Genomic DNA, 17433 nt, shown 5'->3' on the forward strand with positions numbered 1-17433 from the left:
ACTGAGGCTAGGAAACACTGTCACCACCGATAAATCCACGATAATAGAGAATTTCAATAAGCATTTTTCTACGGCTGGCCATGCTTTCCACCCAGCTACCCCTACACCGGTCAACAGCTCTGGACCCCCCACAGCAACTTGCCCAAGCCTCCCCCATCTCTCCTCCACCCAAATCCAGATAGCTGATGTTCTGAAAGAGCTGCAAAATCTGGATCCCTACAAATCAGCTGGGCTAGACAATCTGGACCCTCTTTCTAAAAATTATTTGCCGCAATTGTTGCAACCCCTATTACTAGCCTGTTCAACCTCTTTCATATCGTCTGAGATCCCTAAAGATTGGAAAGCTGCCGTGGTCATCCCCCTCTTCAAAGGGGGAGACACTCTAGACCCAAACTGTTACAGACCTATATCTATCCTACCCTGCCTTTCTAAAGTCTTAGAGAGCCAAGTTAACAAACAGATCACCGACCATTTAAAATCCCACCGTACCTTCTCCGCTATGCAATCTGGTTTCCTTGCTGGTCATGTGTGCACCTCAGCCACGTTCAAGGTCCTAAACAATATCATAACCGCCATCGATAAAAGACAATACTGTGCAGCCGTCTTCATCGACCTGACCAAGGCTTTCGACTCTGTCAATCACCACATTCTTATCGGAAGACCCAATAGCCTTGGCTTCTCAAATGACTGCCTCGCCTGGTTCACCAACTACTTCTCAGACAGAGTTCAGTGTGTCAAATCGGAGTCCCTGTTGTCCGGAATCTCTGGCAGTCTCTATGGGGGTGCCACAGGGTTCAATTCTCGGGCTGACTCTTTTCTGTGTATACATCAATGATGTCGCTCTTGCTGCTGGTGATTCTCTGATCCACCTACGCAAACGACACCATTCTGTATACCTCTGTGCCTTCTTCAGACAATGTGTTAACAAACCTCCAGACGAGCTTCAATGCCATACAACACTCCTTCCGTGGCCTCCAACTGCTTTTAATGCAAGTAAAACTAAATGCATGCTCTTCAACCGATAGCTGCACACACCCATTCGCCCGTCCAGCATCACTACTCTGGACGGTTCTGACTTAGAACATGTGGACAACTACAAATACCTAGATGTCTGGTTAGACTGTAAACTCTCCTTCCAGACTCACATTAAGCTTCTCCAATCCAAAAATAAATCTAGAATCGGCTTCCTATTTCGCAACAAAGCATCCTTCACTCATGCTGCCAAACATACCCTCGTAAAACTGACCATCCTACCAATCCTCGACTTCGGCGATGTCATTTACAAAATAGCCTCCAATACTCTACTCAACAACCTGGATGCAGTCTATCACAGTGCCATCCGTTTTGTCACCAAAGCCCCATATACTACCCACCACTGCGACCTGTACGCTCTCGTTGGCTGGCCTTCGCTTCATAATCGTCGCCAAACACATTGGCTCCAGGTCATCTACAAGACCCTGCTAGGTAAAGTCCCCCCTTATCTCCGCTCACTGGTCACCATAGCAGCACCCACCTGTAGCACGCGCGCCAGCAGGTATATCTCTCTGGTCACCCCTAAAGCCAACTCCTCCTTTGGTCGTCTCTCCTTCCAGTTCTCTGCTGCCAATGACTGGAACGAACTACAAAAATCTCTGAAACTGGAAACACTTATCTCCCTCACTAGCTTTAAGCACCAGCTATCAGAGCAGCTCCCAGATCACTGCACCTGTACATAGCCCATCTATAATTTAGCCCAAACTACTACCTCTTCCCCTACTGTATTTATTTATTTTATTTATTATTTATATTTTAACTTTGAACTTTCTTCAAATTACAAATCTACCATTCCAGTGTTTTACTTGCTATACTTTATTTACTTTGCCACAATGGCCTTTTTTGCCTTTATCTTTTGCCCTTATCTCACATCATTTGCTCACATAGTATATAGTCTTATTTTTTTCTACTGTATCATTGATTGTATGTTGTTTTACTCCATGTGTAACTGTGTTTTTGTATGTTGTCGAACTGCTTTGCTTTATCTTGGCCAGGTCGCAATTGTAAATGAGAACTTGTTCTCAACTTGCCTACCTGGTTAAATAAATAAGCATGTGAACAATTGGCGCAACTTATATCAGTACATTCGTAACAACCTGAACATTACGAAACTTCTATTCAATCAAATACGCCTCACTTAGCAATTACATTTCATACTGACCAAATTCGACACGCTATACAAAAAATCCCCACTTGGTCTGCTTCTCGCGCAGAAAGATTTGGGACGGAGTCAGTCCTCTCGCTTCTCCCTTTCCACCAGTCGATACCATAAAGAATGATAGAAGCCTCTAGTGTCCACAAGCTCGTATAGCATGGGCGTCCACCTTGCTTCCGCCATTTTAAAGTAGTAAAACAGTTGTCAACTGGGTGGGAATTCCTATGGGTTGTAGGCTCAATGGCGTTGCCCATTTTTGTCAAAGACGCTCTAATAGTACAGATATAACGATGTGTCCTCTATCTATATGCGCTGCCCATGTTGTCAATGACGCTATAATAGCACAGATATAATGATGAGTTCTCTATCTATCTCTATGTCCAATACACTGTCGAAATGCTTGCTGGGATACCTGTCATGGCTGCGTCCTGTGAAGGGTTGAAATGGATGTTTGATATCTCTGAACGTGTAATGCTTATGGGATTGAAAACCACATTAACAATGAGGTGAAACGGGGTAGCCTAAATTACAAGGTGAGTTCCTCGGATTTGTGTTATTGCTAGTGGGTAGTTAGCTACATAAAATCATGGCATCTAGCTAGCTAACTCCCCAAAATGACTCGTTAGAGTTAGCTAACTTACTATGAAGTCCAGTACAGTGAACTGTAGTGTATTGGACACTGTTGCCACAGAGTTTGACAACTATCTTTGCCGTTTCTGATAACTGCAGTGTAACAGAACAATTTTGTACGGGCGTGGCTGAAGTGCGTCAAGGTTTGATTTGCCAGATAACCCGGTTCAAGTTTCCCATTTCCTCCGTCTTTGAAGTGGGTGCAACAACACAAGCTGTGCTAAGGTCAACCACGTCTGTTGCGTTTCAGGTTCTTTTTTTCCTATTGTCTTCAGGCGTTCTATAAATCTTTGCAGCCTGACTGTAATAAAGACAACCTGGAACTCGATTTTATAATCCTAGCTCTATATTTTTTCAAATGTTATTTGTTCCTTAAACTAAATGGGCAAATTAGCTTCCCAGAAGATACTGACCCTACCGTTACACTTGTTTACACTGAGTTGCACTGTTACATTAAGACACAGTGGAGTCAGCGTGAGATATGTGTCAGAAAACATAGCTCAATGCAGGGCGGGGATATGTCACTGTACTTCAAATTTGACCTTTATCCACACTGCTCCAACGAGAAGTTTGAAATACTGCAAATTTTCCTGGAAAACTGCCCCTTTCGTCCTCATGTTTGTTAACAGTAGCCACTGCTGCCATTTTGGAATGACAGTGTTAGCCAGTATGCAAAGTTGATATTCATTTAATAATAAAAAATTTGGGGAAAACAAACAATTTCCAAATGACCCACATTGTAAAAGAGCCAACTTCGTGTTGATTTTTATGTTATACAGAAATAACAAAACATGGTGAAAACCTACGGTTTGTAGTGCTCCCACGTAGGGAAATAGAGGCTGCGAGAAGAGCACAGTTGCTTCAGGTTTTTCGATGTAGGAAATGTGGGGACCCACAGGCCCTTTTTCATGACGTTGCTAGCAAACCGCATGGCAAATGGTAGTTGCAGAGCCCTGTAGTCAACCTACTGTACAGCACGACTGCAGATGCCAATGTGAAATGAAATAACAATTCTGTTTTCTTTAGCACTGAAATGAATCGGGCGACCTCCCTGATAAGGAGGGTGAGACTGATAACCCATACCGACCCTACACTGGTTGCAAACTACATCCCTTTCCCTATCTTTGCTCCAGCTTGGACCCCTGCATCTCCACTGACCTGCCACCATGCCAGATTCCTTGCTACTAAGCAGGTGAGACATAGGGGCAAGTTTTGAGTTGAAGAAAAACATATTCAGACCCCTTGACTTTTTCTACATTTTGTTACGTTACAGCCTTATTCTAAAATGTATATTGTTTCCTCATCAATCTACACACAACCCACAATTAAAGCGAAAAATAGGTTTTGAGGAATGTTTATAAAAACAGAAATACCTTATTTACATAAGTATTCAGACCCTTTGCTATGACACTTGAAATTGAGCTCAGGTGCATCCTGTTTAATAGATCATCCTTGGTAAATTCGATTGATTGGACATGATTTGGAAAGGTACAGACCTGTCTATACAAGGTCCCACAGTTGACAGTGCATGTCAGAGCAAAACCAAGCCATGAGGTTGAAGGAATTGTCGTAGAGCTCCGAGACAGGATTGTGTCAAGGCACAGATCTAGGGAGGGGTACCAAAAAATGTCTGCAGCATTGAAGGTCCCCAAGAACACAGTGGCCTCCATCATTCTTAAATGGAAGAAGTTCGGAACCACCAAGACTCTTCCTAGAGCTGGTCGCCTGGCCAAACAGCAATCGGGGGAGAAGGGTCTTGGTCAGGGAGGTGACCAAGAACCCAATGGTCACTGACAGAGCTCCAGAGTTCCTTTGTGGAGATGGGAGAATCTTCCAGAAGGACAACCAACTCTGCAGCACTCCACCAACCAGGCCTTTGGTAGAGTGGCCAGACGGAAGCCACTCCTGAGTAAAAGGCATATGACAGCCCGCTTGGTTTGCCAAAAGGCACCTAAAGGACTCTGACCATGAGAAATAATATTCTCTGGTCTGATGAAACCAAGATTGAACTATTTGGCCTGAATGCCAAGCGTCACGTCTGGAGGAAACCTGGCACCATCCCTACGGTGAAGCATGGTGGTGGCAGCATCGTGCTGTGGGGATGTTTTTCAGCGGCAAGGACTGGTCAGGATCGATGGAAAGATGAACAGAGCAAAGTACAGAGAGGTCCTTGATGAAAACCTGCTCAGGACCTTGGAGGGTGAAGCTTTGCCCCAGTCTAACAGGACAACAACCCTAAGCACACAGCCAAGACAATGCAGGAGTGGCTCTGGGACAAGTCTCTGAATGTCCTTTAATTGCCCAGCCAGAACCCGGACTTCAACCCGATCTAAAATCTCTGGAGAGACCTGAAAGTAGCTGAGCAGCGACGCTCCCTATCCAACCTGACCGGGTTTGAGAGGATCTGTAGAGAAGAATGGGAGAAATTCCCCAAGTAAAGGTGTGCCAGGCTTGTAGTGTCATACCCAAGAAGACTCAAGGCTGTAATTGCTGCTGATGGGTTTTCAACAAAGTACTGAGTAAAGGGTCTGAATACTTATGTTAATGTAATATTTAAGTGTGTGGATTGATGAGGGTAAAAAACAATCAATTTTAGAATAAGGCTGTCTGTCATGTAACAAAATGTGGAAAAAGTCAAGGGGTCTGAATACTTTCCTAATGCACTGTAAATGCAAATGATAAGAAATGTAATAGGCCTTGATCTCTATTGAAAATAGAGATCATGTGGCCTGCGGTGGTTTAGTGGTCCTTATGCTTTTAGATCCATTAACATTTTCTTTCATGTCTTTTTTTCTAGGGTAAAGGCCATGGTAAAGTTCAGAAAGTCAAACCGAAGCAGGACAAACAGGAAGTAGAAATAAAGCAGAAGATGACGGTGTCTGCACTGGCTCAAGCTATGAACAAAGACTTTGGTAAGGCTGATTAATTAAATGTATAGTCATTCAATAGTCTTTAAAGTCATTATTTATTTTACTGAGTTATGGTATGAAGTATTGAGTTTGTTCCAAGATGATTAAACTTGTCCAATAAGAAACGCTTGTTTTCGTTTTCCATTGCAAAACGTTTCGCTACGGTGTACACTAATGAATACAACCCAGGTCTGATGTGTAGTACTGATTTGAACAGCGTACCATTTATTCCATAGATCATGTCTTTGAGGCTCTGCTCAACACCTCAGTGGACCTGGATTCCCTAGAGCCCCATTCTGTTCTGGAGGAGCAGTGGATCAAGGAGGTTGTGAAGAGGTCTGGGATGAAGTACAAGTGGGCCAAGCTGGTGGAGTCCAAAGAGCGTGAGAACAAAGACACTCAGAGAAGGTAGAAGACCTGTCTTGTCGGCTGATTGTTAGAAGGGTGGTTAAGAGTATTTTGGTTGATAGAGGCCCCGACACCATCAGCAAGATGTTGGACATTTTAAAACAAAATCCCTTGAGAATTGGTTGTTGGCCATCTGTAGGCGTTAGGGTAGAAAGGGCTCAGTACCATCCAGGTACTGACATTCCCATTCAAGCTCAAACCTGGATAAAACCCAAGTTATACCACCTGAATATTAACTTCTTTTTTTTTTTTACATTTTATTATATTTCTTTTTTTTTTTCTTCACATGAATGAACATTCAAAATAGAAACAGAAGTTGAATCTGAATGTAAATCAATGTTTATTCTAGAGCTCCACCAGATCCGGCCGTCCTGGTGTCTCGTCCTCCTGTCGTTACCATAATGGGCCACGTAGATCACGGAAAGACCACTCTGCTGGACAGCCTTAGGAAGAGCCAGGTGGCTGCGGGGGAAGCAGGGGGCATCACCCAGCACATTGGGGCCTTCCTGGGTAGGGAAACACCTAGACTCCACAAGAAGTGTTGTTTTTTTAGTGGAATGTTTAGTGATCATAAAACTAGCTGCTAGTAGTAGTGAATCTTACAGAATCTAGCTGAATGAATCAAGGGAATCATATTAATATTGTATGAAAATGTTGATTAACACCGGCAGCTCCCCTCAGACCTGTCCCCCATATCCACTCTTTGCTTGAGGCTTGAGACCACCTGTCGATGCAGATCATTGAAAGGCTAAACTGTAAAAGTTCTTTCTCAACCTGGTGCTATGATGCCTCATAGCAATACATATTTTGAATATACCAAATTTCTCGGTGAGGTTAGATTTATCTATACAGATTTCAGAAGATTCCATCCTGATTTCTCTCTGCAGTTCAACTTCCTTCGGGGGAAAAGATCACGTTCTTGGACACCCCAGGGCACGCAGCCTTCTCTGCCATGAGGGCCCGTGGAGCTTTGGCCACAGACATTGTCATCCTGGTTGTTGCTGCAGATGACGGGGTCATGAAGCAGACGATTGAATCCATCCTACATGCCAAAAAAGCCCAAGGTACTGCCATTTCATGTTGGTATTTCTCTGCAACTATAACACATTTTGGGCGACATCTTTGAGGGACATATTTTTTATAGATTAAATAACCCTAACTGTAACTTCATGGCATTAAATCCTAACTGCAGCTGGCGATAGCATCATGTACAACACATATTCCTGCTGTTCACTTTAAATCTATATACACTGAACAAAAATATAACCGCAACATGTAAAGTTTGACCCATGTTTCATGAGCTGAAATAAAAGATCCCAAAAATGTTCCATACGCACAAAAAACATTTCTCTCAACTTTTGTACACAATTGTGTTTTCATCCCTATTAGTGAGCTCCTTTGCCAAGATATTTCATCCACCTGACAGGTGTGGCATATCAAGACGCTGATTACACAGGTGCACCTTGTGCTGGGGACAATAAAAGACCACTCTGAAATGTGCCGTTTTGTCACACAACACAATGTTACAGATGTCTCAAATTTTAAGGGTACATGCAATTGGCATGCTGACTGCAGGAATGTCCACCAGAGCTGTTACCAGATAATTTAATGTGCATTTCTCTACCATAATGTCGTTTTAGAGAATTTGGCAGTACGTCCGACCGGCCTCACAACCACAGACCACGTGTATGGCTTCGTGTGGGCGACGTCAACGTTGTGAATACAGTGCCCCATGGTGGCGGTGGGGTTATGGTATGGGCAGGCATAAGCTACGGACAATGAACACACTTGCATTTTATCGATGGCAATTTGAATGCACAGAGATACCGTGGCGATGTCCTGAGGCCCATTGTCGTCCCATTCATTCGCTACCATTCCCTCATGTTTCAGTATGATAATGCACAGTCCCGTGTTGTAAGGATCTGTACACAATTCCTGGAAGCTGAAAATGTCCCAGTTCTTCCATGGCCTGCATACTCACCAGACATATCACCCATTGAGCATGTTTGGGATGCTCTTGATCGACGTGTACGATGGCGCGTTCCACTTCCCGCCAATATCCAGCAACTTCGCACAGCCATTGAAGAGGAGTGGGACAATATTTCACTGGCCACAATCAACAGCCTGATTAACTCTATGCGAAGGTGTCGTGCTGCATGAGGCAAATGGTGGTGACACCAGATACTGACTTGTTTTCTGATCCACGCCCCTACTTTATTTTTTATTTTTTTAGGTATCTGTGACCAACAGATACATGTCTGTATTCGCAGTTATGTAAAATCCATAGATTAGGACCTAATGAATTTCAATTGACTAATTTCCTTCTATGAACTGTAACTCAGTAAAATCTTTGAAATTGTTGCATATTTAGTTTTTTATATTTTTGTTCAGTATAAATCATCACTGCCTTTTCATGGCTAATGAGACGTTTCAAGAGATATGACATTGTTGATCTGAACAAGGCTCCCAATGAGCTCATTTAATGACAGTTCATTATTGTATGCCTTTTATGTACCTGAATAGTATTATTGGTGGGGGGGGTTTGGTGTATCTGCAGTGCCAATCATTGTGGCAGTGAACAAGTGTGACAAGCATCAAGCTGACCCAGCGCGTGTGAAGCAGGAACTACTATCCCATGATGTGGTATGCGAGGAGTATGGAGGAGAGGTTCAAGCTATCCACGTTTCTGCCCTGAAGGTGAGTTCCTCATCCGTAGGAAGGTTGTTTACTTTTTTAATATATCATTGAATATATAAAATGGACTCATTTCCATTGTTCTCATTTATTACAGCAGACCAGGTGGGGGAAAAAATGTCAGACATTTAGCAAGCCTAATGTGTGTGTATATGCATAAGTTTGTTTGTTAATTGGATTCTGCCTTGTTTCATCTTGGGGGTTGGGACAGTCTCACAAACATGGCCCAGCCTTAATACAAGCACTACTGCCCACTTAAGTCGTTCCTGTAATGTGCTTATTATGCATTTGTCACTGTCTGTTTTTGTCCCTCAATAGTTGTCTAAATGTGGATAAAAATGTATGGATAAAAACTGTCTTGCCCCAGCCTAATTCACCTATTTGTGCAAGTCAGGGCACAATGCCAAAGCCATGAAATTAAAGAACAACAATATGATTCCATAGGGGGACAATCTGCTGGAGCTGGCAGAGGCCACAGTGACCCTGGCGGAGATGATGGAGCTGAAGGGTGACCCGACAGGCCTAGTGGAGGGCACCATTATCGAGAGCCGCTCGGATAAGGGCAAGGGGTGGGTCTCCCCATGGCACAGCCACGGATGAGAGCATGAGCTTAGCATTTGGTTGTTGGAATGGTTGCACCAAGCCTTCTAGCTTGATTTAATCTGGTTACAAAACTGCCAAGATTCACACAAAATCACAACCTAAAAGCATTATTTTGTCAAATGCATATAGTCCATTACAATTTGAGTGAAATGATTGGAGTAACGGAAATTAAAAATAGCTTTAGTAAACATTTTAAATGTTTAAACTATTTTTAAGTGAATGTCAGTTCAGTAAGATGCTGCTTACAAATTCATTTTTACAAATTATTTCCTGTTTTGCAGGCCAGTTACAACAGCAATTGTCCAGCGAGGCACGTTAAAAAAGGGCTGCACTTTGGTTGCGGGGAAGACATGGGCCAAGGTGCGCTTCTTGTTTGACGAGAACAACTGCACAGTGAAAGAAGCTGGGCCGAGCACTGCTGTGGAGATAGTGGGGTGGAAGGAGCTCCCCTCTGCCGGCGAGGAGATCCTGGAAGTAGAGTCTGAGGTAATCTCTCCTGGACAGACATAACATAAATGCAACGTCTGTCCTAGGCCAGTGAGATGAGGAACAATTGTTCCGGTGCATCTATTTACGGTGTACCCTATCCAGTAGCCAGCGTTTCGACAAGATTTTGGTTGTGGGTTGCCGAGATAAAGTCTGAAGTGACATATATTGCATTATTAGAAGAGTAGAGGAATTCTAAAGCCTGTGTGATTCAGCCAACTCCGAATTTGGTAGTCATACAACCCAGCCTCAAAGCAATAGCTGGATGTTTTATTTATTTATGAGAATGAGGAGTAGTACAGCTGGAATAGGCCTTATCTGATTCATTAATTGCCTTCAGCCACGATCCAATACCATGCATTGTTGACGTGTCACGTATGCAGCTACCCAAGTCAATCCTTGTGTTGACTACTCCCACTTCAATTTGCAGTGAAGACTGTTTAATAACGCTAATGTCAGTTATAAAACGGCTTGTTTGGATCCTGGATGCTGATTGGGCAAGCAGCGTTCCATGCCGCGCTGTATTGGCCGTCACAGGTGCACTATAGATGCACACGGCGAGGCGTGGCTTAGTGTGACCACGCCCCAGAGCAGAGTACGGACGTAGGGTACTCCCATGTAATTAGCCTAACTTTGGCGTCAACCTAAGCAAACTACTGACACTTTTTGGTAGTTTCAATAAATGTTTTCAGCAGCATCACGTGTCCTTATTAACATAATTCGCTGTCACAACAAGTGGTTTGCGTGATACTTATTCTGCCACTCTGTGTTACCCGACCTGCTAACACTGACAGTAAAGCTGTCACGTTATACTTGCGTCACTGTTTGTTTACCCCTAGCTTTTTCACTGGTTAGCTGGCTGGCTGGCTAGCAAGAGAAGTTAATCTCAATCTATTTTTACTAGTTTTAGATATGCCAAATAACTACTTCCAGTCTTTTTGCCTTATTCAGTGCATTCAACAAAGTTTAGTTTGTCACCGTGTAGTGTTGATGTTCCCTCTGCACACAGCAGCATAAAACATGAGGCTAGTCATCATACACTGATAAAATATTGTCTTTCCTTACTTATTACTGGTAATGCCCCAATTCAGACTTACAAGTTTTGCATGCATATCTCAGACCATAGTCACTTTTGAGCTTTGAGTTATGTTTTTGTCTCGTCTGTTAATATATCTGTTGTGTGACACCATATTACCCCATTCTATCGATCTTTATCCACTCAACTATAGAAAAGAGCAAGGGAGGTGGTGGACTGGCGGTGCTACCAGGAGGAACAGGACAAACTGAAGGAGGACATGCAAGCCATTGAGGTAAAGCAACGGGAGCACCACGAGAGCTACAAGAAGGAGCGAGAGCCCCTGGCCCACCTCAGCTGGAGGCAAAGGAAGTCTGCTCTGTACAAGGCCAACAAAAAGCTCATGGCCATGCGGCCCAGCGAGAAGTTGGAGTCCCAGGAGCTCTCCCTACCACTCATTGTCAAAGGTGACTAGATCAATTAATTCATCTGAATAACTCAATGACATGGCTAGACAATTCAATTACATTACAGAGTAGAAATACTCCTAATGAAAATCATATTTCAATAATTATATTAAATAAATCTTGAAATAACTAAATTAATCACAAAATATAAAAATAAGGCCATTAATAATATAATAAAGCATATGCCATTTCATACCAACTTATCTTTTGTCACTGCAGGTGATGTGGATGGCTCTGTCGAGGCCATCCTGAACATCTTGGAGAGCTACGATGCGCATAACCAGTGCCAGATGGAGGTGGTCCACTTTGGCATCGGAGATGTTTCTGAGAACGATCTAAACCTGGCCGAGACCTTCTCAGGTGCATCCTCTACACACACCATGTCATTGAAAAGGAAGATGTTTGGTCTCAATAGAAGGCTAAAATGCCAGCATCACTACTGTAGTTAGAATGCCCCATGAGTACATTCTAACTGTCTAAGCATTATTATCCAATACTCAACTTAAAACACATCTAGTTTATTTTCATGTCAACAAACTTTCTTTGTAATGATTTTAACCCTTTACACTCATGAAAATTGGCCTATATGGATAGGGCTAAATGGAAGTGTTTCTTACAGAATACATTTGAACGGTATAAGCATAATAGCAATTGAAAGGGAACAGTTTGGTGATTATGGGAAAATTATTAGACCAAAGTTTAGGACATAATAATTCATAATTCACCTGACAAAAAGACTGAATCCAAACATTACACTGTTGATTGTATGTGTATTTTACATTTACTGTACTTTTCACAGCATTAGCCAATAACGAAATCTGAAAATACTCTGGATACATTCAGTAACATAATAAGAATATTAATTAAAATGGTGGAGTAGGTGCAACATAAGACAATAAAATGACAAAGGTTAGAGTGAGATGACTAACTGGTGTCTCCGACGTGACCACACACTTGACCAAAGTGTACACAGTTCCTAAGTAATTTCAATGCACTTCCATGACTCGAGTCCAACTATAAGGTGCTTTTTTTTTAGCTCTCCTAGCTGTGCCGTTGAAGATCTAGAGCAAGCATACTTGTTTTGTTTGGAACACAGCCCTGCATCCCCGCCATCACAAAATTACTGTTGTTTACACAATCCAAAAACGGACAATTTTTAAATCGCCGAAAGCAAACATGACTAGCTAAGGTATTAAATACGATCTTAGTGTTAGACTTTCACAAGGCAGTTCAGAGAAACATAACCTACCGTAAATTCCGGACTATAAGCAGCAACTTTTTTCCCAGGCTTTGAACCTCGCGGCTTAAACAATGACGCGGCTAATATATGGATTTTTCCCGCTTTCAAATTTTTTCTCTCCAAAAAAAACACATTCTGTGACGTGCTCAGTTTTTTGGCGGCATGAAGCTTTCATTAGACCAATGAAATTGCCAAACGGGTTAAGGTCAAACAACTTTTTTGTTTACTGTTTAGATTAAATCGAACGCTGTCAAACTTCCCATCATTCTGATTACGGTAGTCATTTTGTCACCCTCATCATGGCAAAGACACGGAGAAATGCATATGATGCAGCTTTCAAGTTGAAGGCGATTGATCTGGCTGTTGGAAAAGGAAATAGAGCTGCTGCATGGGAGCTTGGTCTTAATGAGTCGATGATAAGACGTTGGAAACAGCAGCGTGAGGAATTGACTCAGTGCAAAAAGACAACTAAAGCTTACTGCTAATTTTTTATTTTTTGTTACAAGCCGTGTTTCGTTAAAGCCTGGGTAAAGTTAATTTGTTTCAATGTACCGGTAGGCACCTGCGGCTTATAGACATGTGCGGCTTATTTATGTTCAAAATAATATTTTTTTTTTAAATTCAGTGGGTGCGGCTTATATTCAGGTGCGCTTAATAGTCCAGAAATTACGGTAATTTGGTGCGCGTAGAAAGGAGTCATGAGTGCTGTAAGGTGTGTGTGTGTGTGTGTGTGTGTGTTCCCCAGCATATTTTCTTCACAAAAGACAAACAGGCTCATTCTGTTCAGAACAACCCAGGGTATGACGCCATGTATTCTAACTACATCAAACATGGTGATCATAAATATATATGACATGAGTTTTATGATATGGAAATGTGAAGTGCACTTTTGGACTCCATTGGAGGGATGGGGGCAACTTCTTGTCACGTGCAGTGCTCATGTTCAGAATGGCTGTCAGTCGAAACCAATACAGTGCTGTGAAGCCTTAGCTCTGACGTCATTTATAATATTTTACCGTACAGCCACTGCGTTCCAATTTAGGCGCTTCTCAGTGCCCAAATGTGCCATTTTTCAACCCATCTACGGGCACAAGTTTAAAGGGCTATGTTTTAACCAGTTAAATATAATCTAAATATTATTTCCCTCACATTCCATTGTTTAATGTCCATTCAAGCATGTGCTCTTGTATCCCCTCGATCTGTCTGCTTACCTGTTATAAGTGTTTTATTATATCCCCTATATTTACACTTTTGAATATGAAAAATGTCTTATTATTAGTAAACTAATGTTTTAAGACCTTGTTTTTATTTTATGTTGACAAATGTTTTGTTTATTGTTATAGTAACACTTGCTATTTCTTCCCATGACCAGGCACCATATACGGCTTCAATGTGGGTGTCAATAAGTCCGTTCAGCAGATGGCCACTAAGAAAGGCATCATACTAAAGATGCACAAAGTTATCTACAAACTCATCGACGACCTAAAGGACGAGCTGAGCAGTAAACTCCCTCCTTCTGTAAAGGAGAATGTGATCGGTGTGTGTGTGTGGTATTTTAATTTAATAAATCAGGATAGTCAACATAGGGAATTGTTACCGAGTGTTCTTGGGAGTCCTGGGATACATCGAATCAATAAACGTACACCTGACATAGCAATTGTCAAAAATGACATACTGTAGTGGTGAAATAAATTGCCACTTTTGCAATGGAGCAGAATATTCAGTTCTCTTTCAAAACATGTTATATGGCTATTTTTACTGTGTAGGCACCTGCAACTTACACAGATGAGGTAAATTATACCGTTTACAAGAATCACTTAAGTCTCCAACAAGATTAATTTGAATTCTGAGTAATTCAGTTCAGGACATTTTTTTCTTCTTTGAATTGAAAAAGATTTTCTGTAAGTTTTTGGGGATCCTATGCAGTTGTAAATCAAACACATACACGTGGGAACACAAAGTTTTCCCCATTTCAACTTATTTTAGAAGAAATAGTGAATCATGCAAGGATGTCTATTTGACCGCAATCAAAAATGTATTCCTGTATATCGGTAGTGTTAGTTGCTTTGTTTGCTGGTTTGCATGCTGTTGAAAAACACTGGATAACTGTCTTTTCACTAAACTGGGAATAGACTGTGCTAGAAACCCTAATGTATTGTTTGCATCTCACACAGATTGGGTTACTGTTTTGAATCTCAGTTCTGACGGGTGAAAAAAAAATATATAATAATAATCTGGTGGTAGTGATCTTAACTTAACCCCCTAAACTGCTCATTGGGCGCTGCATTGGGGCTGCCCTCTGCACCAGCCTCTTCAACCTAATGTGTGTTTGTGTAGCGGAGGGGTTAGGTACAGCAGAAGACCAATTTCCATCTCGTATGGATTAAAAGTATTTCTCTTTGTCTTCTCTTTCCAGGAGAGGCATCTGTCCTGGCCATGTTTGACGTGACTGTTGGGAAGAAGAAGGTGCCCGTCGCCGGCTGTAGAGTTCAGAAGGGTCAGCTAGATAGAAAGATGAAGTTCCGACTGGTCCGAGGCCGAGACGTCATCTGGGAGGGTAAGCAAGATCGTGTGAAGACCTACTACCATGCCGAATAGCTAAAGGGCATGTCACTCATCAGGGATCCTTACTGAGGTTCAATATCTAGCTGATACTTTTAAATACATTAAAAAAAAGGAGATGCCAACACCTCCGGTTCCATGGTTGCCATGGCACTGTAGCCTAGGCAGAGAGCTCTGTAAATATTGTACATATGTTTATTATTGAAAACAAATGTGTGTGCGTTTTGTAATGTATTTGGGGGGGATTTGGCTGCTCTAGGGTTTGATCACTATATCCTGTGAACTCTCAGACTTGCAGGATTGTGATGAAAAGTCAATATTTGGGCTTGTTAGCTAGCTAGCTTGCTGTTTGGATTAAAATGTGACTTTTTGTTTAATCTGTTTGGAAGTATTACACCAAGGATTGCATGCTGTGTCCAGAGGTAGCTGAGGAAGTTCAGGGACTGTTCAGGGAATGTGCCTGACCACTGCCAAGATGTGGTGGCTTTTCATGCATTTTTCAGACCTAATACTTTGTCTCCATTTCTATTTTTTGTCTGTTTTACTTTTTATGCGCTTTGAGATTCTTTGTAAAGCACTATACAAGTTCCAAAATATATTAATTATTATTAGATCTGTAACCCAAGTATGCCTAGTAGGCTAGGTCTACTGTGTAGCTTATGTTTGTAAATTTTTTGAGCTATTTATTTCAGAGGACCACAATGGTAATACGTTTTGTGTCATCCTCGATTTTAAAAGCATTATCCACGTGTGGTTGTATTGTGTTTTAAATGATCAAATCTATCTAACCTTTTCCTTTATGAAATAGGATTTTATCTAAATGAGCACCTCATTCCATAGAAGCCTTTTAGGAGCGTCTGCATATCTAAACTATACATTCAAATACATATTTTTAAGTATGTGAAATGCTGTATTTACTATCAATACTCCATACTGGTAATTAGTCAAACCGGTTGCTTAGTGTATACAGATAATGACGTGACAAACCTATGGCTTATTTTGTATGTACTCTGACGACGGGTCACCCTTATTCTTGAGTCAGTCACAAATACATTTGGTGAAAGTTGGTTTCTTATTCTTGATTGAGTGAAAACTGTGTGGGGTGTCTTGTATTACCTGCAGGCTCCTTGACAGCACTGAAGCACCACAAAGATGATGTCCAGATGGTGAAGACAGGGATGGAGTGTGGCCTCTCTGTGGATCAGGACATCGAGTTTAGACCGGGAGATGAAATAGTGTGCTACGAAGAGACTGAGACTAGGCAAACAATTTCCTGGGATCCAGGATTTTAGGACGTGCTATGGATATTGGCCTCATCAGGTGAAAAATCCATGATCTGAATTGAAGGAGTATTATTTATGCTAGAGACGGTTGAGCATTCCAAGACTTTGCATTTACATGTAAAATTGTGAATGTCATGACTAATTGAATTTGAGGTGTTGTACTGACTGCTCTGCTTGATGTAATAAAATAATTTCTAGTAAGATTTTATTTTTTTCAAGTGATATGAGAGTACAGTACTCGTATCTGTTCCAGCAGCGGCTTTATTTGTGTTCTACAAATGGACAGATTTTCTTTGCTTTGGGCTCACTGATTTTGAGTTAATATTCTATAAGAGGAACAGGAGCTCAAGCAGTGGAAAATGAGGTGCTGGTACTCAGCTCCAGTGAGCTCCTGCTCAAGTCAAGCACATAATTTTCCAAGAGACAAGTGTAAATCTGTATTACAATACTTTTTTTTAATTAATAATGTGCATATCATTTTCAAGGTAATAAATATGCTGTTATGTTGAAAAGTTATGCACACACTACATGTAGCAGGGCCTCACTCCAATCCCATCTCTCAGTTGTCTGTGCATTGCCCTGATGCCTTTAGTTTCTGACCAGTTTTTTTAGCTCCTAAAAAAATTCACAACTGTAGTCAAAATGGGCCAGCATCCCCGTGGAACGCTTTCGACACTTTGTAGAGTCCATGCCCTTGTAAAAAAAACTGCAGCAGATTGGCTAGTGAAACGCACACTCGGCACTCTGATTAGACCAGCAAGCTGTCAATCAACACAGGTCGGGTGAGCTAGCGAAGAGATTGCTGATTTGCTGTACAGCTATAGGATCGGGTGCAGCGCAAACTTCAAATTGTAGGAAGAGGGGATTGCCATAAATAAATATGCAGCTCCAAAAATTGGTCCCGGCGGGAGAGCAGGACACTACTAGTTTAGCCAGCTAGTCTTAAGG

At 41.8% G+C, this 17433-nt stretch overlaps 1 protein-coding gene across 3 annotated transcripts; it reads left to right on the plus strand.

Annotated features, from left to right (window-relative positions):
• Window positions 1-2586: 2586 nt before the first annotated feature.
• On the plus strand, window positions 2587-16688 carry mtif2 (mitochondrial translational initiation factor 2). 3 transcript variants are annotated; one of them, XM_029776538.1, is made up of 14 exons: window positions 2587-2721; window positions 3845-4010; window positions 5616-5730; window positions 5964-6135; window positions 6485-6645; window positions 7023-7199; window positions 8693-8832; window positions 9274-9398; window positions 9714-9918; window positions 11148-11400; window positions 11620-11760; window positions 14013-14177; window positions 15057-15197; window positions 16325-16688. In XM_029776538.1, the coding sequence occupies exons 2-14, from the start codon at window positions 3852-3854 to the stop codon at window positions 16492-16494; spliced, it is 2124 nt and encodes a 707-aa protein (XP_029632398.1). In that variant the 5' UTR covers window positions 2587-2721; window positions 3845-3851; the 3' UTR covers window positions 16495-16688. The 3 variants fall into 3 exon arrangements, with proteins under 3 accessions (XP_029632398.1, XP_029632400.1, XP_029632399.1); XM_029776540.1 differs by having other exon boundaries at window positions 3952-4010; XM_029776539.1 differs by lacking the exon at window positions 2587-2721 and adding an exon at window positions 3025-3043.
• The last annotated feature ends 745 nt before the right edge of the window (window positions 16689-17433 follow it).

The sequence above is a fragment of the Salmo trutta genome, chromosome 14 (genome assembly GCF_901001165.1).
Source record: "Salmo trutta chromosome 14, fSalTru1.1, whole genome shotgun sequence".
NCBI lineage: Eukaryota > Metazoa > Chordata > Actinopteri > Salmoniformes > Salmonidae > Salmo > Salmo trutta.

Excerpts from the sequence above, each read along its gene's own strand:
- mtif2 (XM_029776538.1), top strand. The coding sequence starts at position 3,852 with ATGAATCGGGCGACCTCCCTGATAAGGAGGGTGAGACTGATAACCCAT. Across the intron at positions 4,011-5,615 it reads GATTCCTTGCTACTAAGCAG|GGTAAAGGCCATGGTAAAGT; the intron begins GTGAGACATAGG and ends CTTTTTTTCTAG. Across the intron at positions 15,198-16,324 it reads CCGAGACGTCATCTGGGAGG|GCTCCTTGACAGCACTGAAG; the intron begins GTAAGCAAGATC and ends TATTACCTGCAG.